A 20,058-nucleotide genomic window follows, 5' to 3' on the forward strand; every position below is an offset into this window, starting at 1 on the left:
GGCACGGGGCAGCGGCGCCCTTGTTTTCCATAACCAATCCCGCTGGGAACAGCATGTTCCTCRGCAGGGGCCGCAGGCAGGTTTCACGCCACCTTTCCCCGCTGCTCTGTCCTTGCCCCCTAATCTCCCATCTGTTATCGCTGCCTCCATCGCTGCCGCCCGCCGCCGTTCGGGTCCCCCCGCCGGCTGTTTTTCCCCGCCGACCAGCGCGGGGTGGTTCAAGCCGCTCGTGCCCGCGGTGCCCTTTATAGCCGGGGCAGCAGCTATAAAGCCGGGGCGGCGGCGGGCGCGCAGCGCTGCGTGCGACGYGGCGCGCCGTGGGGCGGATGGCGGAGCTGCCGGAGCTGCCCGCCGCCCGCTGCAGCGGCAGGTTCACCGTCAGCACGCTGCTGGGCGCCGAGGAGGGCGGGCGAGCGGCGCCCGGCGCCGCCGAGGCGCCCGGCCTCGACAGCGCGCCGCCCACGCAGCTCTCGGGCAGCACGCTCGGCGCCAGGACCTTCGGCTACAACACGCTGGACGTGGTGCCGGCCTACGAGCACTACGCCGAGAGCGGCGCGGYGGGCGGCAGCGCCCAGGGCCGGCCCTCGCTGGCCGACCTGCACTCCATCCTCAAGGTGAGCGGCGGCCCCGYTGCGGTGCCCGGCGCCGGCCGCGCCGCTCGCTGCCCTCCCCTTGCCTCCGCAGACCGAGAGCAGCCACCGGCGCAAGGCCGCCTACGAGCCCCGGCGCAGCAACGGGCTCGCGGACGGCGGGCCCGAGGACGGCGCCTCCGAGGAGGCGAAGGAGCCCGCGCCGGAGCCCGTGCGCTTCGGCTGGGTCAAGGGCGTCATGGTGAGTGCGGCCCGAGCGTGGCCCGTCCGCCATGCCACGGCCTCTGCCTTCGGCCTCTTCTCTCCCCTGGAATCCTCTGCTGCACGGACTTGGCCACGATGCCTCAATTTTGTTTCTCATATATTTATATATATGTTGATAGGTACGTGTGTGTATATATATATATACACACATCTATATTTTGCATCTATATTTTTTAATAACTTGACCTTAAGGATCATTTTTAACTCCAAGGCTCTGGAGCCGCCTTTCCTGGCAGGCCAGGGGGGCTAGCGGGGCTCCCCGGTGCCTGTTCCCTGCTCGCGGGACACGGCCCCTCTCTGTCCCCGCTCCAGATCCGCTGCATGCTGAACATCTGGGGAGTGATTCTCTACCTGCGCTTGCCCTGGATCACGGCCCAGGCAGGAATCGGTGGGTGCTGCTCCGCTCTCCTGGTGCTGCTCAGTGCGGGCTCAGCTTGGGGCTGCACGTGGCCCAAAGCRCACGGGCTGGGAGCAGTGGGAGCGGAGGGGTCGGTGGCGCCGAGYGGGGAGGTGCCCGGGGCCGGGTGGGCGGCGCCGGTGCAGAGCCCGTCTCTCCCTGTGGCAGCGCTCACGTGGCTGATCATCCTCATGTCCGTGACGGTCACCACCATCACTGGCTTGTCCATCTCCGCCATCTCCACCAACGGCAAAGTGAAATCAGGTAACGTCCCCCATCACGCGCGCTCCGCCCGCGTGTCCTGCTGCACGTCCGGGCAGCTTCGGGAACTGTCCCCAAGCCTCCACCACCCCACGGGGAGACGTTCCCCTTTCCCCCACCATGGCTAGCAGCCCTTCAKCCTCAGGTTGGCCCCATGGCCACAACCATCCCCACACATGGTGTCATGTAAGGGCTGGGCTCACACAGAACGGGCAGCTCGGGACCACAAGCGATCGCCCTTCTGCTCCGTAGAGGTTCATCCCCACCAGCACGTCCTTCATGTCTGTTACATTGCACTTCTKTTGACACAGACTCCTTCCACATTGACGGCTGGAGTGTCTCACCCGAGGAACTCTGCTCCTTCCCTCCTTTTGAGGCACCCTCTTAACGAAACACAGAGGGAGAGGTTTTATCCCACCTTTGCCAGCAGCACTGTCACGTTCTATGTAGTTTGGGTCTCTGCACTTTGATCTGGCTATGGAAATACCATAGACTTAGCAGAAGCGAGAAGTAGCCTAACAACTGAAGTCCAGGCAAGCAACTCAGGTGGCCGAGGTGCAGTTAAAGCACCTCGAAAAGCCTCTTACTCGTTGGTAAAAATCTCTTGGCTCCTCTTAAGTGAGTCACGAGCGAGAGTCGGGTGCTTCCAGTGAGGGGTGGAGGGGATGGGGAAGCTGCTGATTTCACAAGGTGTTTCCACTGCCGTAGGCGGCACCTACTTCCTTATCTCAAGAAGCCTTGGACCAGAGCTGGGCGGCTCTATCGGCCTGATTTTTGCCTTCGCAAACGCCGTAGCCGTGGCCATGCACACGGTGGGCTTTGCAGAAACYGTCCGTGATCTGCTGCAGGTAAGGAACGGGCCGGGCCTTGGAGATGGTATCCACAGCCCCTCGCTGTCTCCAAGCTCTTCGTAACCAGCTCCTGTGCTGCTGCAAACCTGCCCTCCTGCACCTCTCGCCGCTTGCGGGCCCGCGGCGAAGCGTAGGGTTGCTGCGTCCTTGGGAGGAGCTCAGTTAGTTATTGATTGTGTTGTTGATAGTTGTGTTGCTGCTGGAACGCTGCTCATCAGCCATCGGCAGCCGAAAGCGGTGGGAATGGCTGGTGGATGGATAAGGCACCTCCTCTATTCCAACCTCATAGCTGCTCGCTATGACACGTCCTTTCCTTGGGAAATGAGGGAACTGACATAAAGGAGAGATGAAATTTTTATTCTTGGCATTTCTTTTCACGAGTGTTTTTGGAGATGACTCCTGCAAGAGCGGTACCCCTGGGTGAGCATTGACAAACCACTTGACAAACCATGACAAACCACGGGAYAAACTGGGTTTAGAGTGCTCCTCTCTGGCACTGCTTCTGGCGTGCTAGAGCAAGTGCAGGCTGGCTCTCTGCTCCCTCTTTACCTGTTTCCTGCACATATTAGGATGTGGAGAAGGTTTGTGGTGGTGCTGGGCTGCATCCCGGGGTGGCTGGAGACTGATGTGTGCTTCCCTTCTCAGGAATATAACTCTCTCATCGTAGACCCCACCAACGACATCCGCATCATCGGCGTCATCACGGTCACCGTGCTGCTCGGTATCTCCTTGGCGGGCATGGAGTGGGAGGCCAAGGTAATAGCTCATTTCTCAGGCTGAAGCAGCCCGAGGCTGCAGAGGGGACATGGGCCCATGTAAAGGCTGCTGCTGCTCACTTTGGTACCTGGCGTAGCCCTGCCTGTCTGCCACGAAGAACTCGAGAAGCTCTTGCAGCCAGGGGATTGCTCCCAATTCCTGCATCTCCCAAGCAACCCAGTGGAGAGGGTGCTCTAGGATCGCCTAGAGGCGAGAAAGGGAACTGGGGGAGCCTCAAACCTGTCCCCTCTCCGAGGTAGGGACAAGGATGGGACCTTAACGCCCGCTCGCTGGCGTGGCCGAGCGCCCGCTGCGGCTTGGGGGAGCAGCCTGGGAGCTCAGAAGCCTCCACGATGCCGCGTTCGAAGCTCTCACCAGATGCCCAAGCACGCACTCGGGTTTCTTCTCATGGTTCTCACTCCGGCTAGCGTTTGCAGCGGCCTCGTACCCAAAAGGCTGATCCTCTGAATCTTTCTGATCTCTCAGGCACAGGTCTTGTTCTTCCTGGTCATCTTGGTTTCCTTCATAAACTACCTGGTGGGGACGGTGATCCCAGCCACGGCCGAGAAGCAAGCGAAGGGTTTCTTCAGCTACAGAGGTGAGTCCGCCCTGTGCTGCCATGGCACTAGGCGCAGCAGAAGAGGAAGGCAACGAGCTGATACCCGGCTGTTTGTTGCCATTTGGGGAGAAAATTACTGTGGAAAAGTGCTTATCCACGGCGAGCACTGGTGGAGCTCTGGTAGTGCTTGTTTAAACAGCAACGAGACGTTCCTCTGCAAAGTGAATCACACCGTCTTTTGCTGTTGAAATAATCCTAAATAAGGCTAATCCTAAAAAGCAATCCTGAATCAGGCTGCTTGCCCGGATCGAGCCCCGCAGGCATTACGTGTTGTATCAGTGCCCAGCTCCTTCCCCACGCCCCTGCCATGGTCCATGGATGGAAACAGCAAAGGAAAACCCACACACTTAAAACAAGAGAAAAGCAGATGGGAAGCTCCTGAGCTGAGGAATTAAATGGAAATGCTTCTTCTCTGCTTCTTCCCCAGCTGACATTTTTGCCCAGAACTTTGTGCCCAACTGGCGCGGACCTGAGGGCACCTTCTTCGGTTTGTTTTCTATTTTCTTTCCATCAGCAACTGGCATCTTGGCGGGAGCCAACATTTCAGGTGATTTGAAGGTACGTCCTGACCGCTCCTACGTGGGCGGCCGTATCTGGGAAGGGAGCCTAGCGGGGCAGACCCTCTGAAGCTGGTGGGACAACGTGTGGCCAGACCTTGGCCCTGCTAGGCCAAGAGCTGCTCTGTGGCTTTTTCTTGCGGAGAATTATAGCTCCTTTCGTAACACAGCCAAAATGAAGTGTGACTTGGTGGCACTCCAGGAAAGCTGTTTTTGTAAGTCCCTGCAATTCCCTGGGGCAGGATCCCGCTGTGGCCATTCCCAAAGGCACCCTGATGGCCATATTCTGGACCACCATGTCCTACCTGGTGATTTCTGCTACGATCGGTAAGCAGGGTGGGCTGGTGCAGATCCCAAGGACACGCACGGGCACGGGGAGCCTGGCGGGATGCAGGGGAYGGATATGGTCCATGGGAGCTGGCAGTTAAGCTGTACAAATGAGGACCAATACTCTGACCCAAGCGCTTGCARATGTTTGTGCTGGTCTCCAATAGGTTTCAAGGAGAAATATCTTCTGAATGGCAGAGCAGTGTTTTGACCATGGCTTGGGACTTCCTTCCAGCTCTTTGGTCAAGTCTCCTGCAGAMGGGCAGCCCCACAGTGGGAATTTAAGGGACTAGGGAAGCAAAAGCTCTGTGGGGACCTGGGTCTGGGTTGCAGGAAGCTGCAGCCAGCAGTGCCAGCCCGAAAGGGCAYTGAGAAGACGTCCGTGTTTCGACTGCGTCCGCGGTCGCGTGTGGCCTGTGCGAGCCGCAGGACGGGCGCCCGCGGGGAGGGAGAGAGGGAGGCAGGGGAGCGAGAGGGGCTGTGCTCCGGCAGGCGCCTGCGTGGTCCGCGATGCCTCCGGGAGCCTCAACGACACCGTGGGCAGCGGCGCGCTGGGCTGCGAGGGGCCCGCGTGCGCCTACGGCTGGAACTTCACCGAGTGCGCGCAGAAGCAGAGCTGCCGCTACGGCCTCAGCAACTACTACCAGGTAGCGCCTGCGAGGGGGGCTCCGAGGGCAGCAGCTTCGGGGACGAAGGCGCCACGGGGGTCCGACCGCCTGCTTTTCTGCTAGAGCATGAGCATGGTGTCCGGCTTCGGCCCCCTCATCACAGCCGGGATCTTCGGTGCCACCCTGTCCTCAGCGCTGGCCTGCCTGGTCTCAGCCCCCAAAGTCTTTCAGGTGAGACACAGCRGGATGGGACCAGGGCAGGGAAAGAGCTGTGGGTGCCTCCCACCACACCAGCTTTAAAAGCAAAGCCTGGGATGCTGCTCAGAGGTGGCATCACGAGGCAGATCCACAGGCAGAGCGGAACGGCCGTCACCTCCTGCTTGTGCCCTTCGCGCCACAAGGCTGCTGCCCACCCCGGTGCCAGTCCCTGCYCAGGCACCCCCATGCCTTTTCCTGCAACTAAGCAGCTGCGTGGCCAGGTCTTTGCTCCTGGGCAGCGTCCCGTGCTCCAAGCCCATCCCCAAGTGCAGCGCTTCTTCCTGCAGTGCCTCTGCAAGGACCAGCTCTACCCTCTCATTGGCTTCTTTGGGAAGGGCTATGGGAAGAACAGCGAGCCCATCCGCGGGTACATCCTCACCTACGCCATTGCCTTGGGCTTCATCCTGATCGGTAGGTGCTTCCCCCGGCCTCCCGCACCTCTTGGCCCCCAAAGGCTGCGGCTCAGTCTCCTCAGTCTGCTGCCCACGGGCGTCGGGGTGAAGGGGGTCTCCGTCCCTCCCCACAGCTGAACTCAACTCCATCGCCCCCATCATCTCCAACTTCTTCCTGTGCTCCTACGCGCTCATCAACTTCAGCTGCTTCCACGCCTCCATCACTAACTCGCCAGGTGGGCTGAGCAGAGGCCCGGCTCCCAGGCGTGCCGGCCCCTCGGGACGAAGGGGAGACGGGCAGCGGGTGCCCTCTGTTTTGGTGCGCAGGATGGAGGCCGTCGTTTCGGTATTACAGCAAGTGGGCCGCTCTGTTCGGCGCCACCGTGTCYGTGGTGATCATGTTCCTGCTGACGTGGTGGGCTGCCTTGATAGCCTTTGGCATCGTCATCTTCCTCCTGGGATACGTGCTCTACAAAAAGCCAGGTGCGCAGCAGGCACCTCCGACACTGTCCCTAGGTGGAGGCCCCTTGCTCTGCACGGCCTCCYGTCCCCTCAGCTTCCACAGCAGCCCCCTGCAACAGGCCGTAGCTCAGGTCCAAGCCGGTCCTTCTCGCTTTTCTGTTGCACGTGGCCGCCGCAGACGTCAACTGGGGCTCGTCGGTGCAAGCGAGCTCCTACAACCTGGCCCTGAGCTACTCCGTGGGCCTCAGCGAAGTGGACGAGCATGTCAAGAACTACAGGCAAGTGCTGCTTCCGTTCCACACTCACAACTCAGTGGAGGCCGAGGGCAAGACGAGGCTGCCGCCGCCTCCTGCAGACCCAGAGTGGATGTCCCTCTCCGGCCACATCCTTTTTTCGGCCCTCAGTGCATCTGGCTCCTGCAAAAATAGGCTGAAAGGTTTCAACATCCCAGGTCCTCTCTGCAGCCCTGGCTTACAAGCTGAATTGCAGGTATAAGGAGGACCATTCTCATGACCTTTCCCAGCCCAAATAGACACAGAGCCCTCGTTCTCTTATGATCCAKCAGGATTGAAGACCCTTAGCCACAAGCTTTCGTCTCATCCCAAAGATGCTTCCTAGTGTTGCTGTTAGCCACACACAGGAAAAGAGGGACGATCCCCTTTGGAGAGGCTTAGTGGCACCCTACTGTAAAATAACGGCATGCCCCCTGCTTGCTTTCTCCATAGACCTCAATGCCTGGTCTTAACCGGCCCTCCCAATTTCCGTCCAGCCCTGGTGGATTTTGTGGGCACTTTCACCAAGAATCTCAGCTTGATGATCTGCGGGAACGTGGTGATAGTGAGTATTGACGGAGCGCTGCACGACGGGCCTGACACGGGATGTGACAAGGCCTAGTCGGACCCCGGGGTTCGGGCATCTGTAGCAGCMGGTATTTTTACTCATTGGTGTCAGTTTTTTGGCCTCGTTCACGATTGAGGAGCTGCATTTCAGAATGTGGACAGCAAGGGTGGCTCTGCCGTGGCTGCTAAGTGAGAGCCGCGGCGTCACGGCTGGCGAGAGCRGCTTGCAAAGGCCTTGCTGGCTGTGAGAGAGAGCGAACGAACGAAAGGAGAAAACCAGGCTACATAAAAATATACATTTGGTTCCTGGGCTTGGGGCACACTAGCAATCCGTGGGAGATGGTCTAGAAAGCACATTAGAAAAATCCAGATTGCGTCTTGATTGGATTACTAGGCCAGTGATTTAAATATGTGCTTACGTGCCTCCTAATGATGAATTAGAAGCAAGGCTGCTGCAGCCAGCRGCCTCTCCGGCTTATTAAGCAATATTGATGATGTGCCACAGCAGCGCTGAGGGCTACGGGCTTCCCGTCGCAGATGAACTGACCAAGCAAAGAGCAGACGTTGCCCTTGTAGGGGAAGGGCGTTGATCAGAGGACGAGGTTGTGCTCTAGTGAGTTCAGACCTTCGAGATCACAGAACGGCTGGGGTTGGAAGGCACCTCTAGAGATCATCTAGTCCAAGCCTGCTGCTCCAGCAGGGACACCCAGAGCACGGGGCACCCAGTCGCATCCAGGCGGGTTTGGAAGACCTCCAGAGAAGGAGACTCCACAACCTCCCTGGGYAGCCTGTGCCAGGGCTCTGGCACCTTCGCAGACAAGAAGTTCTTCCTCATGTGGAGATGGAGCTGCCTGGTTTCAACTTGTACCCACTGCCCCTTGTCCTGTCACTGGCCACCACTGAGAAGAGCTTGGCYCCTTCCTCCCTACATTCCCCCTTCATGTCCTTATATATGTTAATCAGCTCCCCTCTGATGAAACAGGGACAGGGCTTTGTGTGCGCACCTGAGGTGTGGCAGGAGCAGGAGCGCTCGCACGGAGCCCCGTCAGCAGGGACATGGTGACGTTCAGGCCTGCAGCGAAGCCACCAGGCTGCAGCCTGGCTCAGCACGGCCTGGAGCTAAGTCCCTTAGGCTGATGCTTCCAAGCCTGCGTTTCAGGTCCGCTGGTTGCATCAAAGCCCAGGACATGCTGTTTGCAGTGAAGTCCTCCAGCTGTGCTGAGTCACTTGYCACAGGACATGTTGATATCCAGGAGGTTTTAGGTCAGGACTGGCTCCATCTGGCATTATCCTCAGTGGACATTTTGCTATTGATAAACACTAGAGTCAAAGGCTTTGGGACTTAGTCCAACACGATGCACTTTGGCCCCTGAGTAATTGTGACATTTTTGTCTTATACCATAGATAGGTATTTTGAGACCCAGGAGCTGATATTCGCATCAGCTGTGCAGGGAACGTGACATACAAAAATATCCACCTGTTTTGCGTGAGGGGATTCATTATATGAGTGATCGCATGGTGCGTGTCACCTGCTGGCCATCACAGTCCACTGGCATTTTGGTGGGGCTGCAGCTTTCCATGCGTGCAGTGGTGAAGTCCAAGTCTTATCAGTGATCTGAGAAGGGAAGAAACCAAGTTCCTTTGTGACAAAGACACCAGTTAACCGGTTACAAGGGCCTCATGCTGTTTATGCCCCAAATGCTCACGCTGCTGCCATACTCTTTCCTCCTACTTCCCAACAGGGATCACGGAAACAGAAGATGCCGGAATCCCGGCTAACGTCTGAAGGCCACACCAAGTGGCTCATCAAGAGAAAGATCAAGGCTTTCTATACAGATGTGGTAGCTGAGGATTTGAGAAGCGGAGTYCAAATACTTATGCAGGTAGAGCTGCACACCAGCTCAGCGGCARCCTTGTTGGTAACGCGGGTTAGGATCGCTCCAACGCTTCTGCTCATGAGGTTTCAGCCAACTCAAGAGGGTCGGGTCGGGTTTGCTGGTGCTGCTGTATTTGTTCAGGGCTGACTGGAAGCAACGGTCAGCTCTTATTCTTCCTATTCCTCCTCTTTTCTTGACCATTCTCCTGATGGAGAACTACCTTACCCCTCTTTGCTCCCTTTCCACCACTGCACCTTTTTGTGACACTTGCCCACAACCCTGTCCCTTCTGCTGCYGTTAGACTTTGCTAGGTCAGACCCAATGTTCTCACACATGCAGAACAGCTACACCCATGTGCATCCATCTCCACAGAGGGACCTGCAGTAAATATCCCTCTTGTTTTCCCTAGGCTTCAGGTCTTGGGAAGATGAGACCCAACATCCTAGCCCTGGGGTACAAGAGGAACTGGCAGACAGCGCACCCGCAGAGCATGGAGGATTACGTAGGAATCCTGCAGTACGCTGGGAAGCAGATGGGTTGACTGTTCATGTAACTTGCTTTGGAGATGGGAGGATTACGTGGACGTGACAAGCAGTGATGGTGGTGTCTGCTTGGTCTCTTGCTGGCAGACAGCAAGCTGGAGATCGAGAGGTGGCTCGAAGCCTTCAGGTCCATCACCGACTTGGTGGCATAGGGCAGGGGCTGCTGTAGCACCTGGCAGAGGGGTGGCTGCTGATGGGTGGTGGGTGGCACATGGGGGACAAGTGCAGCCAGCCCCGGCAGGGACATTCCTGCTGCCTGGAGGAGCACACGGGCTTGTTGCTGCCAGGCTGGTGCCTTCCCTTTGGCTGCTCATGGTGAAGCCAGGGCAATTTCTTTCCCTTAAAAGAGCAAGGGCTGCGCTGGCTAACTCAGGACAGAAACTGCAGGTACGGAGGGGCTTAGTTACTGCTCTGGGCTGGAAGGGGTGGATTGTCTTTTTCTCCAATTTCTCTGAGGGAGAATCACCCTCAAAGACTGGAGCAGAGCACTGTGTTTCACAGAAAGGTTTTAGGAAGCCTCCTTCTCTGGAGATCTTCCAAACTCGCCTGGATGCCACCCTAGGTGTGCTCTGCGTGGACAGGGGGTTGGACTAGAAGATCTCTAGAGGTGTCTTCCAACCCCAGCCATTCTGGGATGCTGTGGCTGTGCAGCACGAGCAGGTTACCGCCCGCGGGGCTGCCAGACAAGTCGGTCACCGCTAACGGCCTCCCCTCACTCTCCCTCCAGCGATGCCTTTGATTTCAAGTACGGGGTGTGCCTGATGAGGATGAAGGAAGGGCTGGACATCTCCAGAATGATGCAGGCTCACAGTAAGCACCCACTGGCACCCAGCTGGAAGGCAGGCGTTGCTGTTGCTGCCTCTCCCCCGGGGAAGGCAAGCTGCTGGTTTCTGGGTGGCCAGAGCAGCTCGGGGCCGGGGCGTGCGTGYGGCGCCAGGGCTGGGAGCCGGCACGCGAGCGGTGCGGCGGGCGCCCTGCTCCCGTCACCCTCTGTGCGCCCAGCTCCTGGGGCTGCTGCTGCGGCACTCGGGAGGGCTGTGCGTGCCCCCTAAGTGCCACCTACAGCAGTGCCCAACAGTGCCCTCACCGCCCCGTCCCTCTCCTTTCCTCCCTCCCAGTCAACCCCCTGTTCGAGCCAGCAGCGGACCCCAAGGAGAGCGGCACTGGTGGCCCGGCAGCCCCCGTCGCCAGCACATGTCAGTCTGACGAGGTTCATTAGGAACAACCCTACTACTCGTGCTACCACCAGCTGTTTTCTCCGCTTGCCGAGCCGGCTGTGCCCGCAGCTGGTTCCCATCACGGCAACGGCTGCTGCTCCCTCCAACCCCTGTCCCCCCGGCTGCGGGACAGCTTTGCCGTGAGCACCGGGCTCTCCCTTACTCATGCCAGGAATCTCTCTTGCCTTTCCAGTGGACCCCGATGCCTTGGTAGCTGGACAACAGGCAAGCACCGTCTTCCAGACTGGGCAGGGCAAGAAGACCATTGACATTTACTGGCTCTTCGATGACGGGGGTAACTTTTCTCGGTACCGGATGCCCAGGTCCCGGCAGTGTGCGGCCGCTGTGAGCTGAGCGCTCGCTGTGCTCTCCGGCAGGCCTCACGCTCCTCATTCCCTACCTCCTCGGGCGCAAGAAGCGGTGGGGAAAGTGCAAAATACGGGTGTTCGTCGGCGGGCAGATCAACAGGATGGATGAGGAGAGGAAGGCGTAAGTGAGGGCTCAGCYGCAGCCGCTTTGTCCCGGGAAACTCCTGCCTAACCCAAGGGGCCTAATGGGAGCAGGGAGGAGCCCAGGGGATCTTCCAGAGCCCCAGCCTCACACCTTGGGAATTACAAAGGCATGAAATGGGAAAGTAGGGAGGGAAAATGCAAGCTGAGGCATCTGCAGGGTGTTCTCCTCTGGGGACGGGGCCAGAGGCAGCTGTGTGTGAGCGGGAGCAGGGGCTGCAGAAGTGGCAGGGGAGATGAAGTCAAGTCACGCGGCGAGGCCACGGCAGACTCTGCTCTCCCGGCTCTGATGAACATTTCCCGTTCATCAAGGCAGCYGGGAAAACGCTTCGGGAGATTTCTCACTCCAGAGAGACTTAATGGGTTTTTTGAAACTCCCTCCTCTCGTCCGGCAGGATCGTGTCGCTGCTGAGCAAGTTCCGCCTGGGCTTTCACGAGGTCCACATCCTGCCAGACATCAACCAGAGCCCCCGGCCCGAGCAGTAACTCGCTTCCCCAGCTTTCTCCTAACCCGTTTCAGGACGGTGCATGCCCAAGACCACAGGGTCCCTCCCACCCCCATGCCACCCCGCTTGCCACCAGCTGAATTATGTAAGGGACCCCCAGTCCCCTTCTGTGGGGGTGTTTGAGCATGGAGGGGTTGGGCAATGGAAGAGCTCTGTTCCTGGGGCTCCCCGCAGCACTGAGCCCCTCTCGCCACCCCCAGGGTCTGGCYACGCGTCCCCCCGACGGCAGAGGTTGCTCAGGCCCCACTCGGTGACGCTGCGTGCTTCTTTTTCAGCATCAAGAGGTTCGACGACCTCATCGCTCCCTTCAGGCTGAACGACGGGTTTAAAGATGAAGCGGTGGTGAACGAAATGCGGCATGACTGTCCCTGGAAGATCTCGGACGAGGAGGTCCATAAAAACAGAGCCAAGGTAGGGCCCTTTCCAGCCCAGACGGACGCGGTGGTGCTCGGCCGGGCACGAGGGCTGTTCTGCGATGGTGAACTGCTCTGCCTTTGCTCCTTAGTCCCTTCGGCAAGTGAGGCTGAACGAGATCCTGCTGGATTACTCGCGGGACGCGGCGCTCATCGCAATGTAGGTGGTAGCTGCTCTTTTACCTCTTTGGGTTTGGTTTTATTTGAATTGTATCATTTTTATAATCTGCAAATTGGCGTCTACATGTCAAAGAGGAACAGTCTGTGGGGCTGGCCAAGGGTTTCTCCACCTCGTCTCCCTTCACCCCTCTCCCTGCCTCCACAGCACGCTGCCCATCGGCCGCAAGGGCCGCTGCCCGAGCTCCCTCTACATGGCCTGGCTGGAGACCCTCTCACAGGACTTGCGGCCTCCAGTCATCCTCACCAGAGGAAACCAGGAAAACGTTCTGACCTTTTACTGCCAATAAAACACCCTGGATCACTGCGCGCTTGGGAGATGAATTTTTCAGGCCAGCTTTGATTTCAGAGTGGGCTCTCCCAGGGCTTTGGATAACAACCAACTCCCGTGGCCGCTGGAAGCTCTAGCAGATACAGGGTGCATCTCCCCTAGGGAAAACGCTATTGCTGCTCTCAGTCGCACCCCTTTCAGCGTGGGTTCACTGTCCCCCAAGGCTGTGGCTTTGTGATGCCCACGTGCTTGGCGTACAGCTGCGTTTGGGGCTGAGCTGCGTCCTCGGCTCGCAGGCCCCTCTGCCCTTGCAGTGTGCGAGCGCAGACGTAGGGCAGCTCTGGAACACGAGGGAGGGCCAAAAGAGAAGCAGTCGGTGGAAGGGCTGCTCTGAKTTGGCCGGTGCCTTGGGCCTCCCTCCAGGGAGGCCGGGGCTCCTGTTCATGGGGTGCAGGGGGTGCTGCCTGCACTGGGTGCTCTGTGTGGGGAGAGGCAGGAACCGGCCATGGGGCTGCCCCGAGGGAATGGGTGTTTCCCTGCCCTCACCTCCGCCTGCGAGCCGACCTGTCGCCGCTCCTTCCACAATGAGTGTCGCTACCGGACCCCGTGCAGGGGACGATCTGTGCACTGTGACCCACGCGTGCACATGGCCGCTGTGCTGTGGGCTGCTCAGCACGCTTGTCCTCCTCTRTGTGTGCTGGCAAGCGGAGGGGACCGTGTCCATCCCACCCGGCACAGCCGGGTGAGCCCTGCACCCAAGCTGTGCTCTGCCGTGGCACCCAAGTGCTCCGGGCAGCGGAGGCCCCGCATGGCTGCGGGAGCTGGGTCTGCTCAGCCTGGAGGAGAGAAGGCTGCCCTGGATGCGACCAGCGTGTCCAGGGTCTAGGAGATGGGGAAAGGGGCTGGGAGGTGACAGGCACCAAGCAGAACATGGCAGCTCTGTGAGATGACAGGGAGAAACGGGTTTCCTGCGGGAGTAGGAGCAGGGGAGCCAGAGACAGGGGAGCCAGAGACAGGGGAGTCTCCATGGTGGATGTCGCTGGGGTCCATGCCGCAGCCGCTCTGCTCCGCGGGTTGGAGTTGCCGTCATTCCAGCACAGGGCTCCTGGCTTTGGTCCTGCTGTCCCTCGCCCCGCTGGTGCTGGCCAGGCTTGGTGTTCAATGGAAGACACTCCTGCGCAGGTGACAGGCCTCCAGCAGCCTGAGCACGGCCCTCCTGAAGAGGCCAGGCCTCGGGGAGACGCGCTGGCCAAGAGAGATGACCATTCACGGGCCTGTCCCACCGTGCCCTGGGCTCCTCTTCCCACCTCCCTCGCCACCCCTCCTGGGGAGCAGGGCTCAGGCTGCGGCTCTGGTGCTGCCCGGAGGCCGGCTGCTCAGCACGGAGCTGCGCCTGGCCCTCTTCGTGTGGTGCAGCGGAGAGCTGGACCTGCCTCCCTTCGTGCTGCTCAGCGGGCTGGACCTGGCTCCCTTCAGGATCACGTTGGGGAGCCACAGCCAGCGCCGGGGGCACACGCGTTCCCGCCGGCTCTCCACACGAGCCCCACCGCCGCTCCAGCTTCTTCACCCGGACGTGGAGCTCCAGTCTCTCCCAGGTCTCCTCCGGCACGGACGAGGCCTCTGCTGTGTGGAAGTACCGAGGGATCGCCGTGAGGGAGCTCGGAGGCGCGGTGGCCGCAGCGTGCGCGCGTCTGTGGGCGTCCGTCTCGCAGGAGCGCCGCGCGACGGTGGGGAAGCATCGGAGGCGGATCTCCAAACGCTTCCGCAGGAGCTGCATCCGCAGCCTCTTCTTGGCGCGCTCGCCCAGCTGCAGGCTTGAGCAGGGACGAGGCTGGGCGGCCCAAGGGAGGCAGCCAAGGCCGGCAGCCACGCGAGAGCTCGGAGCAGCGGATGAGCCGGTTGCGGAGGGAGCCAGAGGACTCGGGGCCTGCAGCCTCCTCTGGGACAGCCCCACACGCTGAGGCTGTATATTAAAAATATACTTCTGTGTTGTACAAAGATGTGTCCATCACTGTTAGTTATATATATTTATATATATTTTATATATCTATGTATATTGCAGGGCAGCTGTGTCCAAGGCCCAGAGCACTGTCCCTTCTTGCCTAGACAGGAATGCTGTCAGGGAATGCAGGGATGTGACAAGGAAAGCTAAGGCAGATTTGGAATTAAATCTGGCAAGGGATGTTAAAGATAACAAGAAGAGCTTCTTCAAATATATCAGCAGCAAAAAGATGATTGGGAAAAGGGCAACAGCAGAGAGGAAGCCCACAAGGTTCAGCAAGGACAAGTGCAAGGTCCTGCACCTGCGGAGCAATAACTCCAGGCACCAGTACGGATTCGGGGTTGGCCTGCTGGAAAGCAGCTCCGTGGAGAGGGATTTGGGAGTCCTGGTTGACAAGTTAACCATGAGGCAGCAGTGAGCCCTGCAGGACCCTGTTTTTCCGGAGGGAAGGAACCTATTATTAAGTCCTAGATGGGAGCAGGACTTGTGCAGCCATGTGCGTCTCCATACAACACTCCCATCCCACCAGTCAAGGCACTGGACAGAACCTGCAGAATGGTAGAGCAGACCCCTTCTTCGCATCAGCAAGATGAAAGATGCTTTGGGGGGATGTCCTCTCACAGCGGAGAGTAAACGGTGTTTTATCTTTGAAGAGGAGCAAAAGGAGGAAGGAAGAATGATATAAGTTAACACGGACGGTTCTCCCACAAGGATACACTGAGGCCCTGGTCCTATCTGGACAGGCTTTGCAGAAAATATTGAAGGAATTTATCCCACCATGAGGAGTTAGGTTATTGCGGTGCATGGATGACTCCTACCAGGGGAACAATGGGGTGGTGGAGGAAGCCACTGTGAAGTTGCTCAATTTCTTGGCCCCAAAAGGGCTCAGGGTGTCTGAAAAGAACAAATGGTGGAAAGAAGGGTCAAATATTTGGGGCGTATCTTGACCAGAGGTTTACAAAGCCTTGACCCAGCAAGAATTTAGGGAATTTTAGAAGTACCGTTACCCAGAAGAGCGAGCGAGCTACGACAGGGATATTCCCAGGGATAGTTGGATACTGCAGAGGCTGGGTTGAGGATTTCTCCACTTGAGCTAGACCACTGTAAGACTTTTTAACCCAAGATGTCCCAGGGTTGTGGTATGGATGTAAAGAAAACAGAGCTTTGGAAAATTAAAAGATAAATTGAGCAAGGCTCTGGATTTAGCTCTTCCGGACCCAGAAAAGGATGTGAATTGTGTGTGGACGTCAAGTGGGGCCAGGCCAAGGGGATTTCGGTGGAAGAGCACGGAGGCACCCAAAGACCATTGGAGAAGCAAGTAATCGATCTCCAGACTCGGGCTAGGGAGGATTTGAGAGATAGGAAAAGGAGGGCAAACAGTAGGTACCCAAAGCCCTAGTCCTACCAAGAGGGAAACAGGCTCGTGAAGGAAGCGACTGGAGGGCCTGGCGTGGGCCCTTCTCCAAGCCTACACTGCCCTTGGTCATTTTGTCCTGGCTAAACAGGTTCTTGAGGGCTGCTTGATTTGTGCCAAGGCCAACAGATGAGCAGTAAGGGAAGCTGCGTTGTTCCTATGATGCCAAGCGGACTTTCCTTGCGGACTTGCATATCCAGTGGCATTCCCAGGGCTCTGGTAGAGGGGAAAGGGTGAATGGGAACATTAAAAGGCACCTTTTGAAATTGGTGTTAGAAACTAAGATGTCGTAGACACGACTTCTATTAGCAAGAACAAGGAAACAAACTATGGGAGACATTCAACTGTCCCCTTTGGGAATAATGTTTGGGATTCCCTACCCTGTTAACACCCACCCTGGCGGGGAGGTAGATATGAATAATCAGTTATGTGGCCAGAATAGTTTCTCCTGTGAAGCCTCTCCGGCAAGTCCTGCTCGCACACATCCTGTCCTTGGATTCTGCAGGAGCAGGAGACTGGGTCTTGGTCAAAGAATGGAAAGAAGCACTGCGGGCAGCAAAGTGACCTGGACCTTACACCTTACCCTAAGGCCTGGACCTTACACCAAGGGGGTAAAAAAAGGAGGCAATGAAGAGCAAACACAAGTTTGTGCCTTTACAAATAACGGAGTTACTCCATATTCTTTGACTGATGAGCAGGACAGAGCGGGCAAGACTAAGCAGAGCCAGGAGTCAGAGCCTTGGCAAAGCAGGGAACTGCTCCCCRTTCTTCAGCAAGGGCGACCACAGACTCAGCAGACCTCGGGTGGTAAGAGGAGGGAGGCCGGGAGCCTGTAACGTCTCAATACCTTGGCCAATGCGGCAAAGAAGATGGTGTGTGGAGACCCCACAAGAGCATGCTGCCAGGTAGGCAGGAGCCGCGGGGCCTGCCCAAGGGAGGGGACCCTTGGCCTTGGCCCAGCCCCGGGCCCCGCGCCCGGGAGGGCTGCCCTGCTCCCCGCGCGGCTCACGAGAGGCGGCGGAGCCTGCGGGCAGAAGCTCTGGGACTCCGGCAGAGCAGGGTCGCCCTCCTCGGTGGATTCCTGCTCCGCAGGAAGAGCAGCCAGTGGAGGAAAGTGGGCAAAGAGGCTGCAGCATCGGTGGGTCTTGTCGAGGGAGTCGCTGCGTGCACACGTGCCCCGGGCTTCAGGGGAGCGAGGACAGTCGGGAGCAAGTAAAGGACCGAAGCCAGGAGAAAGAAACATGCCGAACCTGCTGCAGTTCCTTTCACGGCAGGAGAGGGCTTCATGGGTTGTCCCCAAGGCGAGACCAACTGACGTGAGTCAAGGCACGAAACACAACACAACTTAATCATGACAGAATTTACTGGAAATCACCACCAATATTAGATATGTCAGTAGAAAAATAAAATTYACACAGCTTTATCATACAAAGATGCATCTGTTGCAGTAATTGGGGAAGTACAAAGTCTAAATATCAGCACACGCTGAAGCAACCATGCCGGGCTGGAGGGGCTCCTTGCTTAAAGGCTCCTTCAAGGAGCCTTGCCTGGTTTTCTGCACGGAGCCAGGGCCGCCGTTCTTTCCCCTTCTGCACGAGCTGCTGCAGTAGGGAAGGAAGCTGCTTGTATTGGCCTGGTTGTATTGACTGCAAACTGCTCTGCCGAGGTTCTCCCCTTTGCGGACAGTTTGAACCTTACCCACCTGAGGAGAAGGATTCACATTAAAGTATTTCCTAAATTGCACAGCTTGATTCCTTGGATTAATATTAATTCAGTAAACATCTCCTGAAGAACAGCTTCTCCAGCAGCTGCCAGCAGACCATTCGAGATGAGTTTTAGGACTTCAGTTTCTCCATCATGATAAATTCCCAACCCTGTTCAGGGCTGCCACAGCAGTGAGGACACGAAGTTCACAGAAGGGAACCGGCTTTACCGAAGAGCAGGTACCATAAGCAAGCTGGTGTGGAAACTGAACGAGCTCAGGAAAGACAGACATGGGAAGTGTGTCCTTGGAACCCGTTCTGCTGCGTACACATCTTCAGCAAGCCAAGGACCACGCTCAGGACYGCAGCAACATCGTGAGGCTGGCTACACTTCCCAGCAAGAGGCTGGTGATTCACCCTCAGCTTCCCCAAGGGCCTCCCCAAAAGCACCCAGCTTGCTACCTGAGAGCCCTGATCACACATTGTGCCTCCGGGCGAGAAGGGAGAGCCCGCAACTGGATAAAAGTTACTTAAAACAAATAATTAAAACACGTAATAAGGAGAGACCACATAGCCTGCGGCTCAGGGTCGGTCGTGGGGATATGCTCATCTGGCTCGTCACTGAAACACAGCAGTCACCCGGGCTCTTGGGGGCCCTACGAGGCAGACGATCCGCCGGGACGCTGCGGGCTAAGTATTTTATAATGCAAAAGCTGCCCTGCCTCTGYGCCTGCAAAACTGCAAGGGACAACGAGAGACTGTCCCCGGAGCAGTGAGGCAAGCACTGTGCTGAATTCCAAATACACGAGGCACTGACGTTTACAGAAATCAGTGCAGATCTCCAGTAACACAGTACCATCGTGAACATTTTCAGCAATTAGAAAGACAAGAAATTCAAAAATGCACGTATTTTTCAAAGCCTGAGAAGCAGCAGGGCCAGCTGCATCCCCGGGGGATCCCAGCCCGGCCGCAGCGCTCCCTTAGCCCGGCTTCACCTCTCCTGCAAAAGGTGCCTGAAGGGTTTCAGTGTAATCAAAGTTTACAAAAACAGCAATCCTTTTTTACACAATTATTTACCCCAGCATTCACATCCCCAGCTCTCCAACATGAGTTTCCCTCTAGCTAAAACCATTATTCCTTCTGTAGCTCCCCAACTTCGTTATAACCAAGATCTGGTATAAGAAAAATGGGGCCAGAGAGAAAAGGAAATTAAGTTTCTCATTAAAAAAAAAAAAAGAATTACCTTGAGGTTCACTGCAAACAAAGCAGCAAGAGGCTGAAACATTAACCAAACTGGAGATACCATGTTGTTCTGTCGTAGTGTTTCCATGCCAGAGCGGGCTGCAGCACGGTTTAGTTATGCCCTGCGCCTACCACAGTTGATCACCTGCGAACGGTCCCTACGCCTCCTCCAGAGAGCACAGCACTCGCTTGGCACTTGGCGTTACCAAAACGTAACAAAAGTTTGCTCTTTTCACCTTACCTTCGAGGGAACCTGGACGGCAGCCCCGCGGTCCGGGTGGGAAGCGTCYGCGGCGGGGAGCATCCGCGCTCGGCAGCAGCCCCGGCTGCCAAGGACCGCGTGCCCCCAACGGGTGCTGCTGGCACGAAACCCTGCGCGTTGCACTCGGCAAGAAGGACGCGGGCCCTCGAGAGCCTCGGGCGCGAAGGGAGCCCGAGCGGAGCCGCGGGAGCGCCGGGACCGCGCGCCCCTCGCTGCTCCCTCGCCCTTCGGCTCCCTCGGGGGTGCCGGGGGGCTAGAGCGTGGCTAAGATGCGCAGGAAGGAGACCACCACCACGCAGAAGGTCTGGCCCACGCCCAGGATGAGCGCCTCGAAGGGGATCATGTTCTTCCCCGCCGCTCGGTACACTCCGGCAATGGCAGCACCTGCACACGGAGGGGGGCAAGCAGCGCGCTGAGCGTGGGCCCCACGGGGCGAGGCGGGGGCGAGCCGGGGCCGCCCCACTCGTGTCCGCGGGCGGGGCGCCGCCTACTTGTGAGGATGCCGGCCGTGATGGGTCCCACGACGCCCATGAGCAGCAGGCTGAGGGACATGACGCGGCCGTACTTGTGGCGGCGCAGCGTGACGAGCGCGAGCAGCGCGGCGGGCGCGTGGAAGGCGAGCGAGGAGACGAGCGCCCACAGGAACACGCCGTACCACATCTCTGCGGGGCGGCGCGGCGCTGAGCGCCCCGCCGCCGCCCGCCCGCCCGCGCGCCCGGCCGCCCCGCCGCCTACCTGGGAA

At 58.1% G+C, this 20,058-nt stretch overlaps 2 protein-coding genes across 4 annotated transcripts; one reads left to right on the forward strand and one right to left on the reverse strand.

The window, feature by feature from the left end:
• Positions 1-326: 326 nt before the first annotated feature.
• Positions 327-12,712, forward strand: SLC12A3 (solute carrier family 12 member 3). Of its 2 annotated transcripts, none has more exons than XM_026034385.1 (26): positions 327-614; positions 685-831; positions 1,167-1,242; positions 1,420-1,515; positions 2,221-2,360; positions 3,009-3,119; positions 3,606-3,717; positions 4,166-4,296; positions 4,538-4,622; positions 5,115-5,269; positions 5,354-5,461; positions 5,776-5,899; positions 6,015-6,116; positions 6,208-6,363; positions 6,521-6,620; positions 7,068-7,179; positions 8,924-9,064; positions 9,468-9,574; positions 10,328-10,410; positions 10,719-10,796; positions 11,011-11,112; positions 11,195-11,306; positions 11,722-11,808; positions 12,108-12,243; positions 12,338-12,405; positions 12,571-12,712. In XM_026034385.1, the coding sequence occupies exons 1-26, from the start codon at positions 327-329 to the stop codon at positions 12,710-12,712; spliced, it is 3,099 nt and encodes a 1,032-aa protein (XP_025890170.1). The 2 variants fall into 2 exon arrangements, with proteins under 2 accessions (XP_025890170.1, XP_025890171.1); XM_026034386.1 differs by having other exon boundaries at positions 10,719-10,769.
• Positions 12,713-19,546: 6,834 nt separating this feature from the next.
• Positions 19,547-19,976, reverse strand: TMEM170A (transmembrane protein 170A). 2 transcript variants are annotated; one of them, XM_026034425.1, is made up of 2 exons: positions 19,877-19,976; positions 19,547-19,700 (listed from the first exon to the last, which is right to left on the reverse strand). In XM_026034425.1, exons 1-2 carry the CDS (start codon positions 19,974-19,976, stop codon positions 19,570-19,572), a joined length of 231 nt encoding a protein of 76 aa, XP_025890210.1. In that variant the 3' UTR covers positions 19,547-19,569. The 2 variants fall into 2 exon arrangements, with proteins under 2 accessions (XP_025890210.1, XP_025890209.1); XM_026034424.1 differs by having other exon boundaries at positions 19,808-19,976.
• Positions 19,977-20,058: the final 82 nt, after the last annotated feature.

The sequence above is a fragment of the Nothoprocta perdicaria genome, unplaced genomic scaffold (genome assembly GCF_003342845.1).
Source record: "Nothoprocta perdicaria isolate Ctin4 unplaced genomic scaffold, notPer1 scaffold_143, whole genome shotgun sequence".
NCBI lineage: Eukaryota > Metazoa > Chordata > Aves > Tinamiformes > Tinamidae > Nothoprocta > Nothoprocta perdicaria.